The following is a 20,373-nucleotide window of genomic DNA, read 5'->3' as shown; positions in this document are numbered from 1 at the left end:
ACTCCTGATTTTTCAACTTGATATAAAGTGTAAAGTCCTGACCATAGCTTCCTACTTTTCAAAACTTTTTCAATTTCACACAACAACATGAGAACATCTGATTCTTGTTTTTCCATATATGGCAATTCTCTGAAGACAGGGCCCTAATTCCTGCATTCCACTGTGGGGGCTCCAATAGCCTACAGGTCTCAGATACAAACACTCCCCAGATCTTGTCTCACACATTGTAGCCTAAAGGGTGCAGCGCTGATCTTTGTCCCAGATATTTCAGACACCTCACATTTACTAAACCTGAAAACAAATGTAAAAAAGGTAAAGTAACTAACAACACATTTGGCTAACTTGACTTCAGATACCCACTGATACCTTCAAACACCCGCCCTGCATGTGTGGTGTTGTTATAGTGAAGACCCCAGTCCTTCTTAGAGGGGGGCGGAGTACACGCCAACTTTCTCCTCCTTTCGAAACCTGTCGACACAGAGCAGGAGTATCGGTGGATCTACTTTTGCGAGGTCACTTTGAATTTTGGTCTGAGCTCGATGTGAACGACCAGCACTTCATTTCTGGTCGTGTTTCCCCAGCTGCCATGCTTGGAGCGCCAATGTCTTACTTTGTAAGATCCTACAGTCTTTACCCCGCTGAGAAGAAGAAGAAGCGGTCGTAGTTGTGTTTTTTTGTTTCTCCACGCGGACATAAAGTTTGAGGATGGAGAAGATGAGCTTGGGCTGCCAGGTGAGTGAATGTGTCTATAATTTAACTTGTGTAGCAATGACAGAAGTGTGTGTAGAAACAACAAAATCAACGAAAAGTTCTACAGTGATACGTTTTTTTTTTTTTTGCGACCAGTCCAAAGCTGTCATGTGTGTTTTCGATTTCTCGTGATGCTGTATGTTGTGTTTTCATTTGTAGTGTGATACCTTTTGAATGTTTTAAACTGACTTACTTTTTCTTTGTAATTAGAAAATGTTTCCACCGTAACATGTGCCTAATTAGCTTCACCTGTGGCAGCACAAATTAACCGGAAATCACAAAGAAACATGGTGACTACTTTACAACTCAGGGGAGAGTGAAGGCACAGATGACCTGATGCATTGTTAGGCTACACTTTCAATGGATGCAATTTTGGAGGGAACAACAAAAACCTTCTGTCATGCCCAATTGTGCTTCCATAGACATTGTCACGTCATGTAAGCTGACTTAAGCAACCAGCTTTTAGTTTTTAGTTCTTAGTTAAAAGGCTATTCGAGCTGAACAGAAGCAGACAATGAAGGCAGTCATTATAATTTGATAGATATTTTATGATAGATGCAACATGAACTGTGACCAAATGGAGCTAGATACAAAAACCAAGAGGAGAATTAACATTAGCCTGCAATATTGAATGGAAATCCAAATAGCTCTGGAAACATTAGAGTGGGGCCAAAGAGGTCAATAGATGAACATTTCTGTCCCATATCAGTGCTGACAGCATGGCTACAAACACCATGAAGTGCTTTTGAGATGTAATGGTGGAAACATCTGTTGTTGCTAATATTCTTGATATGTGATTACTTTGTGCATCAGCTTTACCTTTCTTAAATTGATTTTGCTCTTCACCTGCATGTATGAATCTATATTTACCACTTTGTTTGGGAATTGTATTTGTCGATCAAGTGATGAGTTTATTAATCTGTTTGTAAATACAAGAAAATATATTGCTTACAATTTTGAAACTGTAAAAAAAAAAAATTGCTTAAAGTGAAATTTCATTTTGTTTCCATTAATTGGTTCCAGAGTTAAGATTTGACTCTTTCCTTTGTCATGCACTGTAGTAAATAAAGAGTTTGGGGGGTTTTAGACTACTGGTTAAACAAAATAACAAATCTGAGGATAGCAGCTAGGGCCCTTGGAACATGTAAGCAGCATTTATTCACCAAGTTTTGCCATTTAAAGGGTTATCAATTACTTTTGTAGACATTAGCTGATTGATTTTATCTGATTGCTATTATAATTATTCGAAATTCTGTTTCTGGGACAAGATGGGGCTAATTAATGTTCCCTAAAGGGAGTAGTGAATGCTGTGATAGCCCACGGCCAACATTTAATCCACATCTGTTTTGAGGTGGAGGAAGAAATCTCAGATATGAACCCCTGAGAAATAAATAAAATAACTACCTGAGCTGCCAGATGCAATACGAGGGTAGTCAAAATGATGTCCCTGGTGTGTTGAAGCTCCAAAACATTGAATCTAACTTGTAACATATTGGCAAGTTTTAAGCACATTTCAGAAACAAGGCAATTCAAAAAGTGCTTCAGACAAGACACTGGTACTCAAAAGTGTCCCAGTTTTATCCCAGGCTATAGGTAAGACTGCTTATGACAACTGAACTGAATTTAATTTTGACATCTACTGACATTTAAAGTTGATGGTGTGGCCTGTTTTAAAAAAAATATATATTTTTTTAAGATTTATTTTTGGGCTTTTAATTGAGAGATTGGATAGAGCTGGAAATCAAGGAGAGTAGGGAAAGGCGCCACAGGCTAGACTTGAACATGGGCCGCCCGCTTTGAGGACTATAGCCTCCGTACATGGGGCGCACGCACTGATCACTGCGCCACCAGCGCCCCATGTTGTGGCCTGTTTTAAATTACTTGCTTGCTCTCTGCAACTGTTTTAGATATTTTGATTTACTTTTTCATTTTCTTTGAAATGTGTTTCCTTTTTTTTTTTTTTTTCACTGGTGTCATTCATAGCATATTGATGCCTGTAAAAAACCTCTTATTAGACCATAGATTGTACTGCAAACAAGAATGTGCTTCAACAGGAAATCAAATCTACAATGAGTCAGTGTTACCAGGAACTCTCATGATAACACCGCAGTGAAGACACCAGAAGACAGCTGGCAGCAACTGCGTCAAATATCCAACCCACCCTGCAGACGGTTTCACTCCCATCAGAGAGCATTCAGAAAAAGACCAAGCTAAAGAGAAGTTACAATTGCAAGATGTCCGCTCCATCTCCCTGACCTACATGCTGGTTCTTACAGAAAATTGTGCACATTTTGTTTTTTAATTTTAATTATTTTATTTTTGGGGGTTTTGTGCCTCCACCATGGAGATAGGATAATGGATAGAGTCGGAAACCAGGTTGAGAGAGTGTGGAATGATATATGGGAAAGGAGCCACAGGTTGGACTGGACCCAGGCTGCCCGCTTGGAGGACCACAGACTCTGCACATGGGAGTGCACACACCAACCACCACACCACTGGCACCCCAGGACATGTTTTTGATCAACTTTTGCAGTAATTGGTTCACTGAATTTGAGTACACTTCCATCTTGTCAAGACAGATTGAACATTTTGTGTTAAATTATTTTTCTCTTAGTTTACAGCCCTGGCGTTGGGAGTGTTTTTTTGGTATTCCATTCTTAGCAAGTGTTGCCTAAAAACACTCCTATGTTAAAGTAATAATAATAATAATACATTTAATTTGTAATGCACTTTACATTTTTGCAAAAAAAAATGCTACAGGGAAAAAGAAATAGAAATAAAAACAAATTTCATCAACTAAGCAAATAACAAAACTAAAAGCACAAGCAGAAGGCTTTGTTAAAAAGGTGGGTTTTTAGGGCCCTTTTAAAAGCGTCAGCAGACTGTGGAGCCCTCAGCTGCTCAGGGAGAGCGTTCCACAGACTGGGAGCAGAGGAGCAGAAGGCCCGGTCACCCATGGTGTGGAGTTTAGTCCTGGGGGATGGAGGAGGTTGGTGTTTCCAGAGTGGAGGATTGTGGGGTGAGGAGTTCTTTGAGATAGAGGGGGGCATTTCCATGGGTGAACTGGTAGGTGAGAAGGGTGACTTTGTATTGAATCCTGAATGAACTAGGGAGCCAGTGTAGTGTCTGAAGGATGGGTGTGATGTGTTCATATTTACGCACTCTCATCAGGATTCTAGCAGCGCTGTTCTGGACATGTTGGAGCTTCTGGAGGCTCTTGCTAGGGATCCCGATGAGCAGTGCGTTGCAGTAGTCCAGCCTGGAGGAGACAAAGGCGTGGACGAGTTTCTCAGCATCTGGCAGGGAGAGTGTAGGACGGAGTTTGGCAATGTTTCTGAGGTGGTAGAATGAGTTTTTGGACAGATGTTTAATGTGCGCTTCAAAGTTCAGTTGAGGGTCCATTTTGATGCCGAGATTTGTGACGGTAGGAGAGAGGTGGATGACTTGGCCAGAAAAAGGTGATGGTGGTTATGGGGGATGACCTGATCTGGTGTGGGGTGCCAAGTAGATTCGCTTCTGTTTTGGAGCGTAATGTGTGAAAACTTACAAGTGTTGTCAGCTTCCCCCAAAATTGCTTCGTTGTGATTTGATATTAGCATGCAGGGAGGAGTTTCCTCATCCCAGCGTGTGGACCTGCAGGCATTATCAAACAGAGCAGTGTGGATTGAACTGTGGATACCATACCAAAGGGTTACATTTTATATTATGAATCATTGAATCCATTATACTGTATATCATTTTAACGTGGAACGGCTAAAAATCCATAAACGATCAAAAAATACAAACAAGGAAAAAAAATGCAAAAGAAAAATGCTGAATATTTGGTCATCACAACGGAAGTGCTCTATAGGCCTGTGGGGTGCTTGGTACAACAGGTTTATTGCTCAGGGGAGAGAGAGATGAGGTAGTGAATTATTTGATCAGCGCACCATATAACAATAGACACCAACAGAGTGGAGTCACTGTTGAGGGTGGCTGTGGCTCAATTGGTAGAGTCGATCCCCAGCTGGCCAAATGTCCGATGTGTCCTTGGGCAAGACACTTGACCCCAAATTGCTCCTGCTGTTTCGGTGGTGGCATGGCATTAGTTACTTCTGATGGATGATACTACATAGCGATCATCACTACCATCAGTGGGTGTGACATGTGATGTAAAAGCGCTTTGAGTAGTTGGAAGACTAGAAAAGCGCTATATAAGCTCAAGTCCATTTACCATTTACCATGCACTGTTGACTACGGAGCTAAAACTCAAACTTTATAACATGAAACAAAAACAATCCCACTTAAGTTGAAACGTGTTTGCTGATGTGCAGATCGATTTGCTTAAGCTTCTCTTAAGGAAGGGTTTGGTCCTGTTAGCAACTTAGTTAGCCTTGCTGCTTGGGGTACGGACAACTGGTCTCTTAGCAGGAAAGAGCGGGTGGGTATTTGTGTACGTGTATTAAAACATGACCTTATGACTTGGCCAAATTCAGAGGTTAGATAACCATTGATTTGTGCCTGTTGCTGTCCAGATTGTGTGTTTCTGTTATGCTTCAACCTTTCAAACTACAACAATCACTGGTATATGTTGAGTAAAATTTGAGACATAATTGGCTGTAATTGTTTTTGTATTCTACAATTTGGCCCTCTGGCCGTGAGAATTAAATGAATGTGGCCCTTGCTGTGACCAAAGTTGCCCATCCCTGCCCTAGACAGACAGAAAGAGGTGAGCTGCAGGTGAGCTGAAACTTGGAGAGGGGAGAGTTCACTTTTACCTGATTGTTGTGCCACAATTCACTGTCATTGTCAACACTGACACCTGTTCTGAGAGGAGGCAGGGCCATTTGAGCATCAGAGGCCTCATGCAAGATTTTGGCAGGACACTAAGGTCTGGTTGACCCAGCTACCCTATAAACAGACAGTAATCAGACAGGTGTTGTGAGTTATTTTAGGAAATGGATATTGGCAAGGCATGGCAAGTTTATTCATACAAACAAGGAGAAAAATAAAATGTGCGCACATGCAAACATGAAAATACACATGAACATAATATTAAAACAGTGAGGTATAAAGGGTAGGTAAAAAGATTTAAATAAAAGTTTAATAAATTGTCACTAATTAAAAGTAAACAGTTAGGCAACTTGTCTCTAATAACAGAAATGGTAGTTTACTCAAACCACTGAGGTGCATGTTTTCCTGTGTCCAGATATTGGAGTATTAAAGTAAGAAAGAAATACATTAACTTACAAATAGATATTGCATTTACAATGTGTATTTTGGATCATATGAGAACATGTGAGATCTGATGTTGAGTTTACTTGTCCTCAGTACACTGAAGTTTTCTTTTCGAAGAGGGGCAATAATAAAGTCATTGAGTTGTCATGTGTGGGATTAGGCTTTCACTCTAAAGCTCAACAGAGTGGACTACTGCATCAGGTTTACCAGAGAGGATGTCAGAAGAAACAGCTTGGCCTTCTTGGACTATGATGTGTTCGTTGAAGAGGACAGAAGCCTCAACATTAAATGTAACCCACACAGGGCAGTATTTAGTTTCCACCATCCACTACAACATAAACTAGCTATAGGGCTCTGAGTGTACCTACAAGGGCAGAAGGAACAAACACCTCAGGGATGCACATAAGACACATGGTTACCCAAACTGGGCCTTCGTCAAGACTTCCAAGAAACACAGCAGTTGCCAATATGGTTTAGCTATGGTATTGTGGCATAAGATAAGATAAGATTAACTTTTATTGATCCCGCAAGGGGAAATTCTGTTTTTACACTCTGCAAGTCATGCAACACACACATGCAGAAACAGGATCCTATGGACATGCACTAATGGAGAGATGTCAGAGTGACGGAGCGGCCCCCGGCAGGCGCTCCTGAGCTGGTGGTGGGTAGGGGGTTTGGTGCCTTGCTCAAGGGCACCTCGGTTCCCAACCCAAGTCCCTACAGAATGAGCTACTGCCGCCCCATAAACTTCTCAGAAGACAGTGTTTCTTCTGGAATTGTCCAATGATTTATTCAGGAGACGAACTGTAGATTATGTTAGATTTATTCGGCCGAGGTCAGACAACAGCAACGGAACACAAATGGCTGACAAACATATCATGCTAACAGTCTTGATTATATTCTCTTAGCAGGTACAGTCCATGAATTCCTCTTTATTTGGGTACACCTCTAAAAGTAAAATTAGGACCCTCATTCGCCTCCACAGGCTCCCGATCAAGTCCCGCATTCAATATAAACTCATCCTGCTCACCTACAAATCTCTCCATGCTTTAGCCCCACCGTACCTCAGCAACCTCCTCCAACCCTACACCCCATCCCGACAGCTGCGGTCCTCAACCACAGGCCTGCTCTCCACCCCCCAAACTGCGATGACAGAGAACCTTTGGTGACATAGCATTCAGTGCCTCAGCCCCCACCCTCTGGTACACTCTCCCTGCTGAAATCTGCACTGCTGCATCCCTGGACATCTTCTCAAACACCCTGTTCTCCAAGGCCTTCGGCTTTAGTTAACACTATTATATCTGGCCAAACCAACCAATCAGATATTAGTAAAACATATTATTTGGATCGACAAAGGAAAAATTAAATAAATTAAATACTTTTTATTTTTGCTTAGAACCGGCCTTGATGGTAGAGTGGTTAGACCGCAGAAAGGTTTCAAGACCGATGTCGAGCTGGCTAAACACTGAGGATTCTGTGTACATGTCTTGGCAACCCGTGTGCGCATCAACTCTATGGAGGAGGGATTGGGGGGAAAAGCTCCATTTTATTATCCAATGGCAGAATTACATCTGCTTCTAACGAAACTGATTCATTAGTGTTCTGCTTTGTCTGCGTTTTGTGTAAACAGATTTTTTAACCACAATGAAAACAAATTTAGTAACTTGAATAGCTTTGTTTTCTCCAGTAAGCTAGGTCAGAGCCCCCAAAAGTAAACAGCTGGACATTCTTGGCAAGTCACTGTTCTATGGTTTCATTTCTGTTGTATAACCATTTCCAATGACCATGTCCTCACATGAACTTAGCACTACTCATATGATTATCATACTGGTAAATATAGTAGACTAGCACTGATCATTGAATGACAGAAAATCTACGGATTGACTTGGTGTTGTTACTTGTATTTGTTGATCTATCAGATCTATCAGTTCTGCCTGTTCATCCATTTGCCTGTTGATTCTCTATGTGGCATTGAAACCCACCACATAGGCTGACACTCAGACTTAATTTCATTGTCGGTGTTTATTCTTGAGTTCTGATGCAAGATAAGGCTCAGGTCTCTGAAACTGCCCTTTTAAACTAGTCATGTGTGCCATGTGGTAGTGTTAGAAACCCCAAACCTCACTTTGTCTTAATCTGTGGTGGAACATCCGCTGCTAAGTACAGTCGGATTGTATGTTGATGTTAACTTACTATTACTCTAGGTCAAGGTGTGTCCAACTTGCAATTACTGAAATGGGTCTGACATTGACAATCTCCCGACAATTTGTTTAGGCGCATTTGTCCAGAGATCTTGGTCAGATTGAGTCCAGACTACTCTGCTCTAAATCTACAGTATAATTTGAGGTTTTGTTTAATGACATGGGATTAATCCAAAAGAAGAATCCTATTGATTTTGATGATCCCTGTGACAGCTCTGGCCTTTTGACTAAACTATCTCAACAACTATTGAATGAATTGCCATGCCATTTTGTACCAATTCCTATGTTCAAAGAGAATTATTCTGTAATTCTACTTTTTTTCTTTTGACATAATTTGTCCAATACTAAACCCAAGTTAGCATTCTATATGCTAAACTAAAGTGGTAAACAATCTATACACCTGTTTGGTATCAGTATATATCCTGTCATCCTTATTTTCTCTGAACACTTTACACTGATACTGCTGTAAGCGGATGAATACTACACACAATCTCTCTTTGTTAATAATGGTGTCAGCTTTTTCTATTTCTGTTTTTCTGATGCATCTTTTTATTTTCTTGTAGGTCTGCTGCGCCAAATTTCAGAAGATGTTTGAAATCAAGAAACATATGTGCTCAAAGATGCATCAAACGGTGGGAATGATCTGATGAAATATACACTATATAAGGTTACTCTGAGTGTTTTTGGAGGAGGCAAAAAAGCAATAATCAGGATAAACAATATAAAAAGGGTTAAATCATTTAAGCAATTAACCCCATTGTGAACACTTAATACAGAATATGTACAGATCCTTAAGAGTAAACTGTAACTTAAGGGCATGCTTTTCACCAAGTGTAGTGTTGTTGAGCGAAAGCTCTTGGACAATGAAAAACAGACGCCTGGTTTGAGAATCGAGGATCTGTTTTATTTCACTTAGAGAAGTTCTTATATACCATCTTCAACATCCTTTTTTTGGCATTTTTTAGATAATTGAACACTTACATAACAGACAACTTGTTGTTTCACAAAATGTTCTTATGTTTCAAATACTTGGGTGAGACATGGCGGTCTGGCACTGTGTAGTTCCTAGAACTTATTGTTTCACAGGATGGACACGCTTGATTTGGTTTTCTCGCTTATGAAGAGGATCAAATCTGTGTTATGGTGTTGAATTAGAACTTTAAGCCCTCGACCAATTGAAGTGGTAATTCTAGATCTGTATTTGACTGTCAAGTTTTCTAATTGACTGTTATCATGTAACATAACACTGTCCCCATATTTGAGAATATGTAAACATTTGCTTTTGTCCTCTTTTTTTTAAACTGAAACAGAAAATGAAAGAAATCTTCAAGAAAGGTATTGCTTTTCTTATTAACATTTTGTGTAAATTAAAATTATGTAGTGTTTCATGCATGAGGAAGATGCAGAAGATTGGATGTCCCATTAATTTATCCGTGTTATTTTCTTATCTTGTTTCCCTTTTTGTAGAAAAGTTCAATAACTTAGGTAAGTTGATTTCTTCTTCTTGATTGTTTGGTATTTAAAAACAATACTCCTGGTTGCATTAATTTGACAACTAGTTGTCTGCATTATCCGTGCCTATAATTTTTTTTTTTTTGCACATTGTGGGACCTGTATTGTTTAAATCAATGTGTGCTTGCTCAATGCCTCCTTCTTCTATTCCATTGTTATTCCTCATCTATTTTGGATTCTGTTCCCATTGTCATCATTTTCTGGATTTAAGTTCTGACTTAAACAAATTTCATATCAACCTTTTATAGTTTATGTTTTCCTAATAAAGCCTGGTATTTGAAAAGATAAAGATGAACTTTATTGATCCCCCATTTGGGAAATTTTTTCATTACAGCAGCTCAAAAAAACAGGAAAAAAAAAGAATAAAATTATTAAGAATAGAAATCAAACATATGTACATAAGTTAAGTAAAGGCAGAAAAAATAGAATAATACCAGGTATGTGCACTTCCACTTGTGGAAAGACTTAAAACACACACAGTGTGTAGTGTAGTGTCTGACATATCTGGAAATTAGGTCAGCCCTGTTTCTTACTAAGAATGTGCAAAACGACAGCTTGTAGTAATTATATCTGAGACTGGTAATGTTCTTTGAGTTACCTGGAAATCCTTAATCTAAGACAGGGGCCCCTGTGTCCAGAGAGATGCCCAAGAACAGGAAACAGATGTCCTCATGTGTCCTGTGACATTATGTATATAGCGCTCTCGTTGTATGTTCGCGTGGGATCATTATTGGCTTTATGATTCTCCTAGGCAGACGTGCCTAGTATAGCTGAATTTTGCTTAATGAATAATACTCTTTGAAAGCAAGTCAGTCTCAACGGCGAATTTCTTCATCATCAAACATATCAACAACTGAGGAAACCACATCAGTAGCATTATTGATATGAGTGGTGATGCTGTTAAAGAGTTCGATTAAACAGTCTGACGGCAGATGGGATGAACGACCTGCGGTAGCGCTCTGTCTTGCAGGGTGGGTGTCTCAGTCTGCTGCTGAAGGAGCTGCTCAGAGCCCCCACATTGTCATGTAGGGGGTGAGAGGGGTTATCCATGATGGATGTCAGCTTCACTAACATCCTCCTCTCACCCACCTCCTCTACAGAGTCCAGAGGACAGTCCAAGACAGAACTGGCCCTCCTGACCAGTCTGTTCAGTCTCTTCCTGTCTCTCTCTGTGCTCCCTCCTCTCCAGCAGACCACTGCATAGAAAAGTGCAGACGCCACCACAGTGTCATAAAATGTCCGTAGCAGAGTCCTGCACACTCCAAAGGACCTCAGTCGCCTCAGCAGTTGTAGTCGACATTGGCCCTTCTTGTACAGGACGTCAGTGTTGTGTGATCAGTCCAGTTTATTGTTGACGTGAACACCCAGGTATTTGTAAGTTCTCCACCATCTCAATGTCCAAGCCCTGGATGTTCACCGGTGAGGAAGTCAATCACCATCTCCTTTATCTTGCTGGCGTTGAGTTGAAGGTGGTTGAGCTCACTCCAGTCAACAAAGTCCATGATGACCTGCCTGTACTCCTGTTCGCTCCCCTTAGACACACACCCCACGATGACTGTGTCATCGGAGAACTTCTGCAGGTGGCAGCTCCCAGAGTTGTAACAGAAGTCCGAGGTGTACAGGGTGACGAGAAAAGGGGAGAGAACTGTCCCCTGAGGGGCCCCTGTACTGCAGACCACCATGTCAGACTCACAGTCCTCATGTACTGTGGTCTGTTGGTGAGGTAGTCCGTTGTCCATGCAGCCAGGTCAGAGTCCACTCCCGCCCTCTCTAGCTTCCCCCTGAGCAGTGCAGGCTGGATGATGTTGAAGGCACTGGAGAAGTCAAAGAACATGACCCTCACAGTGCTGCTCCAGGTGAGTCCAGGATCACTGCAGCAGGTAGATGACGGCTTCATCCACCCCGATGTTTGGCTGTTAGGCAAACTGCAGAGGATTCAGATTTGAAGTCACCAGGGAGCGGAGGTTGTTGAGGACGATCCTCTCCATGGTCTTCATCAGGTGAGAGGTGAGGGCCACAGGTCTGAAGTGGTTAGGCTCCCTGGGGTGAGATGTCTTTGGGACTGGCACCATGCAGGAAGTCTTCCACAGAGTCAGGACCCTCTCCAGTCTCAGGCTCAGGTTGAAGATGTGCAGAAGAACCTCACAGAGCTGGTCTGCACAGTCCTTCAGGAGTCTGGAGCTGATGCTGTCGGGACCTGTGGCCTTCCTCGCCTTGATCTTCCTCAGCTGACTTCTCATCTGATCAGCTGTTATGGAGAGGCCGTCGGTGGAGGAGAAGAGGGTTGTTGAGGGGGATGGCAGGTTACTCGGATGGAGTGTCTGAGAAGCGGGCTGGTCTGCGCTCTGGTGGGTGGGGTTGGGAGCAGAATCAAATCTATTGAAGAACAGATTCAGTTAATTTGCCCGCTCCCTGTCTCCTGCTTCAGGGCCCCTCTCACGACTTCTGCTGTGCCCTGAGATGTTATTCAGGCCCCTCCAGACTTCTCTTGCATTTTTATGTTGTAAATGCTCCTCCATCTTTGCCCGGTAGCTGGCTTTCCCCTCCTTGATATTTTTCTTGAGCTCTTTCTGCACCCTCCTCAGCTCCTCTCTATCTCCAGATCTAAAAACCCTCTCCTTTTCTTTGAGCAGGGTTTTCAGCTCAGGGGTCACCCAGGGTTTGTTGTTGGAGAAACACTGTATTTTTTGGTGGGTACAGTGTTCTCAACGCAGAAGTTTATTTAATCTGTGATACAGTGAGTTAAGCCGTCAATGTCCTCTCCATGTGGGCTGCACAGCACCTCCCAGTCAGTGGTGTCGAAGCAGTCCTGCAGCGCCTCAGTGGCCTCCTTATCTTCACATACCTGGCACAACCAGGGGGTTGTTTTTTCACCATAGGTCTGTAAATGGGCTGCAGTCTCACCAGGTTGTGGTCTGAGCGCCCCAGTCGGGGGAGGGGTGATGATCTGTATGCATCCTTGGTGTTTGCATACTGTAAGTCCAAAGTTTTATTGTCCCTGGTATGGCAGTCAACATACTGAGTGAAAGTAGGGAGAGTGGCAGACAGGGAAGCGTGGTTAAAGTCTCCTGAGATGAGAATAAGAGACTGGGGGTGTGATGTCTGTAGCTGAGACACTACACTATGGATGAGTTCACAGGCTGCAGCAGCGTCTGCCGAGGGGGGGATGTAAACAGTCAATATGGCTCAGTGTTTACAACCAGCAGCTCCAGATCCTTAGTGCAGCTCTGTTCTTTAACGGTGATGTGTCCAGAGTTACACCACCTCTCTTTCACATACATTGCTATTCCCCCGCCTTTCTTCTTACCGCTCTCCCTCGCGCTCCGGTCCGCTCTGACGAGGTGGAAGCCGCCCAGAGTTACGAGCGCATCCGGAGTGAGTTCATTCAGCCATGTCTCTGTGAACTGCATGATGCTACACTCTCGGTACTCCCTCTGAAGCCGGGTGAGCGCCGTCAGCTCCTCCATCTTATTAGGGAGAGATCTTGCGTTCCTCATAATTAAAGACGGCACGGATGGTTTGTACCGTCTTTTCTTTTCCCGACACTTCACTCCGGCTCTGCATCCCCTTCTCCTCCTCCGTAGTTCTGCGGGGATGTCCGGTCTTTCGACTGGATGTATCCGAGGTTAGCACAGCGCAACCAGCTGTTCGCGGGTGTAAACAATGGAGCCATGACTGAATGGGTCTCCCGAGGAAGTTTTAAAAAGTCCACAGAAAGGGGGGAAAAACGCACCAATACTCCAAAAAGATGAATGTCCATGTTTGTTGTTTGGAGTTGGAGTTACTCGCAAAGTTACAGCAACAAAAAGTCAATATTAACAAAATAAACTATAAAACAATAATGAGGGGGGTTGGAGCTGCTGGAACAAGCAGCCACCCAGAGAGTCGCCGGATACGACTGTCCAAATCATGTATAATCAGACTTCTCACTTATAGGTGACTTTTTGGTGGCCAATTGTACAGAAAAAGAGGACACTGAGGCTAGTCTGCATTTCTCTTAGACATTATTAGTTAGAGAAGAGCAATTGAAGATTCTTTAGTGTTTACCTTTGCAAGGTGTCACCTTCTTATTTGGTTCTTTCTCTCATGTAATCAACTGCAGCCTGATGTTTGCAGAAACTATCCTTTGACAAACCTCATCCTGTACAGAGTTGCTTGCCAGCAGCACTTCATCGTCACTATCATATTGATAAAGTTTTCTAATATTTTGTTTGAGCTTTTCATGGGTCAGTGTCTCAACATTAGCCTACAGTTATGCAGCTATTGCACACTATATGTATGTTCACACTGTCTGAATAATAAAGAATCATTGACTTCATAGATAATGAAAAATTGCATATATTAAATAGAAGATTCAATACATGGTTGAAACTTTTGTTTTCTTTACAGGCTTTCCCTTCATTGTCATGATGAACCCACAAACCCAAATAGAAATGAAACATCCCATTGTGGGTAAGTGTCAGCAAGCGCAGCTAACATCTTCTGCAGATTTACATGGAAAACTAAGAAGTTAAAGCCCTGATGCACCGTGGAGATCGTCGGCCATCGCTCCTAGTTGGCTCCTAGCAGGTCCTAGTTTTTGCTGTGTGTCCGGCTCTGTCGCTACCCGTCGGCCCCCGTCTGCGTTTAGTTGATTTGGCATGTTGAATCGGCTTCGGCGGTTGATGAGATGGATCTCTCTGACTGGCTGTTTGGAGGTTTAATTTCTTTCCAGCTCTCCACACAGGTTTGGGAAAGCCCCTTGAGCGTCCCGCTGTAGTATCCATACTTTCCCCCATTAGTGCTGTTTCTCCTTATTTGTCGCCTCCGCCTCTTCTTTTCTTTGTCACTAAAAGACCAAGGGCTGATAATGCCAGCGCCGTTTTCAACTTTTTATCAAACATTATTCTCCATTAGTAGGCTACCTATAACACGACTGGTGCGCGACAGCGGTGTGAAAATGGTCAGAACAACGAGCCATCACCGCCCCTCACGCATACGTCGGCTGTAGTGTTTGCGGTGTGTTCTAGTGCAACTTTCTAGCCAAGAGGCGACGCCACAGACGGCCTTCATCGCCACTAGTTCTTTGCCGTCTGCTTGGTGTGTCAGGGCCTAAACTAAAACATCCAAGTGGATTCTGGATAATACTTTTCAATTTAAAAAAAGCAAAGATTTTTTTAAGTCTACCTATCAGCTTTACTGTCGATTTTAAGCTGTAATCTTCAGGACTTGTGTCATGATAGTTAAAAGCTCTTAGAAAAACCTTTTGAAAACGACAGTCAGTTGGGTTTGAGTTCCATCATATACCGACCTGTAGCAAACTTTTCTGGTTGTTGATTTTGTGAGAACTATCCTGACACAGGAATGTGTCTGGAGCAATTCTATTTTAAACTGAATTCTATGATCAGATATTTTACTGGTCATTAATAGTTTGTAACTTGTTGCTAAAATATGTGTTTTAAGTATCTGGTGATCATTTGCATTTTTTGACATTATTCTCATTGAAACAAATGTGTGACCTATCTGTAAAATCAAACATTTAAACACAATCTATGATATGTAATGTACTGTTAGGATTTCAAAGATGGTATTTGAATTGATAACTGTGTTTTATATTCTTCCTCTCACAGGCTTGTCTCTGCTGACTCTATGCTTCAGTCCAGAGTCGAAGATTTTTTTTTACCTGTGCCACGTCTGTGAGGAAAAATGTTTCCCAAAGAACATTGTAGCCCATCTCTCTTCTAGCGACCATTGCAGCAACTACTTTGTAAGAGCACACAACAATAAAAAAGAATCAAACTTCAAAAAATCGGAGAATAACAACAACTTCATAACTGTTTTTTATTTTAGAACTACACAGACCCCGATGTACTGAGTTTTTCCTGGATACCGGGTTTGGATATGAGAGACATTTTGAGGCATGAGATCACAAAGGTTACCAACAAACCAGAGACAAGACGGATGCAGGTTTGTAAATACAATCTTGAAACCTATAGACTATATTTCAGCCTCTGGGGTTTATGGGATATTTTTGGGTGGATCAAGGCTGTAGCGTAATTAAATTATTAAGATGTTATATCTTTATTTAACCTCGGATTTAAGAAGGGGCACCACTTCCTGTTAATGGAAGAAAATAATTTTAATGTTATAAGTTAATTAATTAATCAGTCAGTTTCATATCTTGAAAGAAGTAAGTTCTGGAAATGTTAAACAAGAAAACACACAGACAAAGTCCTGAATTTTATGTGTAAAATTTAATATAAAAAGGGTAAACAATAATGTATAGATGAAACAGATAAAGAATATGATTATTATGATCAGGATACTGCAATTATAATGTATGGTGACATTATATATTTAGTAACGAGATAAGATACGCGATATTGTTTGAATGACTTAATCAGAAAATGGTCAAAAGGAAAAAGTTGATAAAGGAATTTTGGGAATCTATTTGGATTTAAAGGAGGCTCTGAATAGACACGACTCAAGACTCAATCTTCCAACACCCCTTGCCACCAGCAGTCTTAATGTGAGATGTGTTCAATTGAACTCCGCCGGCTGGTCCCGCGTTTCAGTCTCTGGCAAGCGGTTCTTTTCAGGCCCAGAGAGGTCCACGGGCCAGATTAGATGCCTTAACAACTTGGTCGGAGTGTGCAGCTGGGATGGAGATTGTACGTCGGTTCAGCTGTCGTCTCAGAAGCTCCAAGAGGATCCAACAGGAAAAAATATTAATGAGTCTTTTGATACGTCGATTTCCAATTCAGATTAATCAGATGGCCATCTCGATGAATCCAAATTAAGGAATTGGCGTTCAAAATTGAAGAGCAAAGACTTTGGAGAAGAAAGTTCAAAAACCTTGCTTGAGCCAGAAAGAATTGATGTTCCAAAAATTGTACGTGAAAAAGAAAGTTCGGCAGAGACTCGTCTCTATGGCACAAACTTAAAAGAAGTGATTCGGACTGAAGTCCGAAGAGAAGCGAGCAAGAGCTGAAGCTCTAAACTTCAAGAAACCAAAACTAAGAAGAACAAAACAAAACTGAGCTCAGTGTGAACTCTTATCACCTGGATGGGAGGAGGGGGGTCTGCAGGCAAAGAGGGGTGCCGCCCACAGGTGGCTCCCATTCTGACTGGAGGACAATTGTTTAAACTAAACCGAGTTTACTCAATAAGATTAAGAATAAGAATCTAAACATATATACGTCACCATACATTCATTTCGATATTATTTCTATCGGATCCACGTTGATGTAGGTTCAGGGTTAGTGAGAGTTAAAAAGATGATTATAATACATTCAATGTGACAATTACAAATATCTAGATGAAGAAAGACATAAATGTTCGTTTGATGCAGAATTGAACGCTGTGGTTTAATTCAGTTCTTCAGCAGTCCTTCAACAGATGGTCAATTTTATGACTTTGCAGAGACTGGTTTCGGTCACAGTTCATGTCTTTGGGGTCAATTCGTAGATAGCAGAGTGTGCTGTTTCCACTCGATTGTTTATTCCAGGTGTTGTAGAAGTTAATAACATCCTGTCTGAGAGGGAGACGTAAATCATAGATCAGTTCCTTTGTTCCTTGGTAAAAGTAATCAACATGTTAATCCACAGTCCTGAGTCCTGCAGGAAGAGAGGTTGTAAACGTGACTGCTGATAACGGCTACAAGGCCAAGTAGATCTACTCTACAGTGACTAGAAACTTAGATCACATGAACTGAGATGATGGGGAGAGACAAAACAACCATATTGTTGTCGGCACTGATTCATCTTTAGTTTAACTTACTAGTTTATTTGACAGGGGCTTTTGCTGTGGGTGTCAATACAACTAAGAGAGACAAGAGGCCCACACAGTTTCATTTTGCCTGCATTTATTATCTAGTTGCACATAATCTAGTCGGATTAACAATCATTGTGTTGTTTCTCAGTCATCGATGATGTGCAAATGATGAAGGAATCTCCGCAGACACTGAATTACTTATAAAATAATAAGTTTATTGACAAACAAGAACAGCATCCCTCAGGCTCGCCATGGATCGGCCTGGGAGAGACATAAAGCCCATAATGATCTCTCTAGATCTTAGAAGAACAGTGATATTTATACAGAAATTTCACACACCAACATTTAAAGACGTTTTTGGGGCCCAGAACAGCACTTCTCCAAACAGCTTCCACATATGGCAATTCTCTGAAGACAGGGACCCCAATGCATACCTTCCACTGTGGGTGCTCCTATCTTTTTGATTTATGCATCCCCTTAACCTAGCTCAAAGAACAACACCGGTCTCAGATACAAACACTAACCAGATGTTGTTTTGCACATAGTAAGGGATGCAGCGCTGACCTTTGTCCCAAATATGTCAGACTCTTCACCAGCATGATGTTGCAAAAATATTTCCACCATAAAAATATATCTACCATACCTATATCTACCCCCCCCCCTTACAATTTACGACACCAGAATAATTTCAGTCATTAACATAGAACATGATCTGTGATTCCTGTGTCAATCGATGATAGAGCAAGATGCTCTATTCCAGATGACACAAACACTAACGGATGACCACATGACGTGGATATCATCCAGAGGGAACCCTAGAACCTAAGTGTTATGGCCAGCAAATTTCTCTTCCATATCCTTGTGTCTATCTAGAAAGTAACGAGTAAAACCCAAACTACACCTACTTAAAATGAGTATTTAAGAACAACTGAAAGATAAATATATATAACTGCTGTACCATGTAGTTTCTTAAAACATAAACACGATTCTTTCATGAGTCCAAATTTGTCCACATTTGAGGAGGCTGTGTTGTATTTATTGTCCTGATGAACATCAATGTTGTGTTTTTATCTCATGTTCTCTCTGCAGATGCTGGATTTGCCTGCAGATCTGTTAAAAAAGCTTGACTCACGTACCTACTCTGAAGGTATGTTACTCTAAGATTTCTCTGAAATGTTGTATTTATTTATTTATTTTCACAATGTGTTATTCTGATCCTTCTCCCCAGTGATACGATCTCTGAGTGACAATGACAAGCTCGTGAAACTATTCAAAGGTGCGACACATTTCTCTCAGGATCATGTTTGTAAAGGTTCAAATATCACAATATCTCAGACATCAATTTCATTCTGTCGCAGTTTAAAGTTCATTATTGACCGTGAAAAAAATCTTACCACAAAATCTAATGTAACTGGTTTGGAGCTGTTGTTTTATTTTTCATACTGCTCAACGTCCATGCTTCATAGATGCAATGTTTTTTTTTCCCCTCTGCAGCGGTGAGGCCAAAGAGGACAATGATACAAAAATACCAAACAGACAGCAACAGGAAGCATCCACTTCTTGGTGAGTCAATGTTGGGAAAAATCCATAATATAACAGAATGACTTCCAGAATGAAGTAGCAAAGACATTTTTTTAATGCAAGATGTGTCCTGTATGCAGAAGGGGGAGGGCATCCAAAAAAATCCAATATTTAGAAAGATCATTTTTCAGACTTTTTTAAATATCCAGAACATAATCAGCCAGAATGTTTATGATTTAAGTAATGACATACTGATGCTGGAAAGTTTCCTACAGTCTTTGCCTTCCTCATGTTACTCCTCCTCTTTCCTTCCCTCATCATCGTCTTGAAGGCATGCAGCACATTGTGGAATGCATTAGTGTGGGACCCACTGAGAGGGGACACTACCTCTGCACGCTCTGCAAACTTACCTTGGCCCCCCACGTGATCATCAAACATGTACTGAGCTTCGACCACATCTATTGTTACTTTGTAAGTAGCTGACACTAAAGCAAGCATAAAGCGAGCAGATTTCTCACTTTTCCTGTAACGAGGAGTCAACTCTAAAATGTTACATGTGATATAATTCTAATCTACGGCACAAAAACACTATAAAAAAGCAGCAACAGGTAATCGATTGTGCTTCTAAATGTCAGAATAAAAGTTATACAAACTTCAGTCTTCCCAGAAATGATTGTTAACTACATGTGTCCCTCTGTGTAACTGTTTTATCAGAAACATTTTGTATCTTTGTGTAAAGTTTCACAGAAATTAGTTATTTACTGCAGAAGATGTAACATATGACAGCCATAGTCTGTTCAGTCGTGTATTTAAATAACTCTCTCCCAGGTGGGGAAAAGGGTTAAAAGACTATTTATGCTAGGTATCCTTACATACAGAATTTTCCTGTCTTGTATTGAATCGTCAGCATTTTTGTCAGACACTTTCAGTCTCATTCTTTCTGCCTTATTCCCTTTCTTTGTTCCCTAGTTGTCCTTTGTTCTTAATTGGATACCAAACTGAGTTCTCTACAGGATCTTATTAACCTGTTTGGTGTAGGTTTGATTCATTTCTGTTTTGTTTTTTTTAACTGTGCAGAGAGAGTGGCACCCCTCAACTTTGCTGTCCAAGGAGAGCTACACTGCTCACACCACTTTAACCATCATGAGCCTCGACTTAGCAAAGCAGACGCTGGAGATTCATGCTACTACAAACACTGATATGAAGGTAAAGAAGTTTCAATGTTACAGATGTGAACAAATGAATGCTTTTTTTTTTTTTTATTGCACAAATAAACATAATAGATTAATGGAAAAACAGACAGTACATAATGATAAGTTAATTAACAAAATTTACATTTTGAAAGAAATGTGCTGGAGGAGCCAAATAAACCCAGAGGGGCTCGTCGAGCGGCCCTCCTAAAGAGAAACATGTAACACAG

General features: G+C 41.2%; 1 protein-coding gene across 2 annotated transcripts in view; it reads left to right on the top strand.

The window, feature by feature from the left end:
* Positions 1–18: 18 nt before the first annotated feature.
* The window catches only part of LOC136177063 (serine-rich adhesin for platelets-like), a 47,369-nt gene continuing 27,014 nt past the window's right edge, over positions 19–20,373 (top strand). For both annotated transcript variants that reach the window (XM_065947800.1, XM_065947801.1), the window contains exons 1-12: positions 19–732; positions 8,732–8,800; positions 9,479–9,503; positions 9,636–9,653; positions 14,070–14,132; positions 15,290–15,426; positions 15,510–15,626; positions 18,522–18,579; positions 18,661–18,708; positions 18,927–18,995; positions 19,285–19,424; positions 20,031–20,159. In XM_065947800.1, the coding sequence (XP_065803872.1) occupies positions 706–732; positions 8,732–8,800; positions 9,479–9,503; positions 9,636–9,653; positions 14,070–14,132; positions 15,290–15,426; positions 15,510–15,626; positions 18,522–18,579; positions 18,661–18,708; positions 18,927–18,995; positions 19,285–19,424; positions 20,031–20,159 (900 nt within the window). In that variant the 5' untranslated portion in view covers positions 19–705. The remainder of the gene's footprint in view (positions 733–8,731; positions 8,801–9,478; positions 9,504–9,635; positions 9,654–14,069; positions 14,133–15,289; positions 15,427–15,509; positions 15,627–18,521; positions 18,580–18,660; positions 18,709–18,926; positions 18,996–19,284; positions 19,425–20,030; positions 20,160–20,373) is intronic.

Source organism: Labrus bergylta, chromosome 19 (assembly GCF_963930695.1).
Source record: "Labrus bergylta chromosome 19, fLabBer1.1, whole genome shotgun sequence".
Lineage (NCBI taxonomy): Eukaryota > Metazoa > Chordata > Actinopteri > Labriformes > Labridae > Labrus > Labrus bergylta.
Note: the sequence above shows the minus strand (reverse complement) of the source record. Positions and strands in the feature narration are given on the sequence as shown.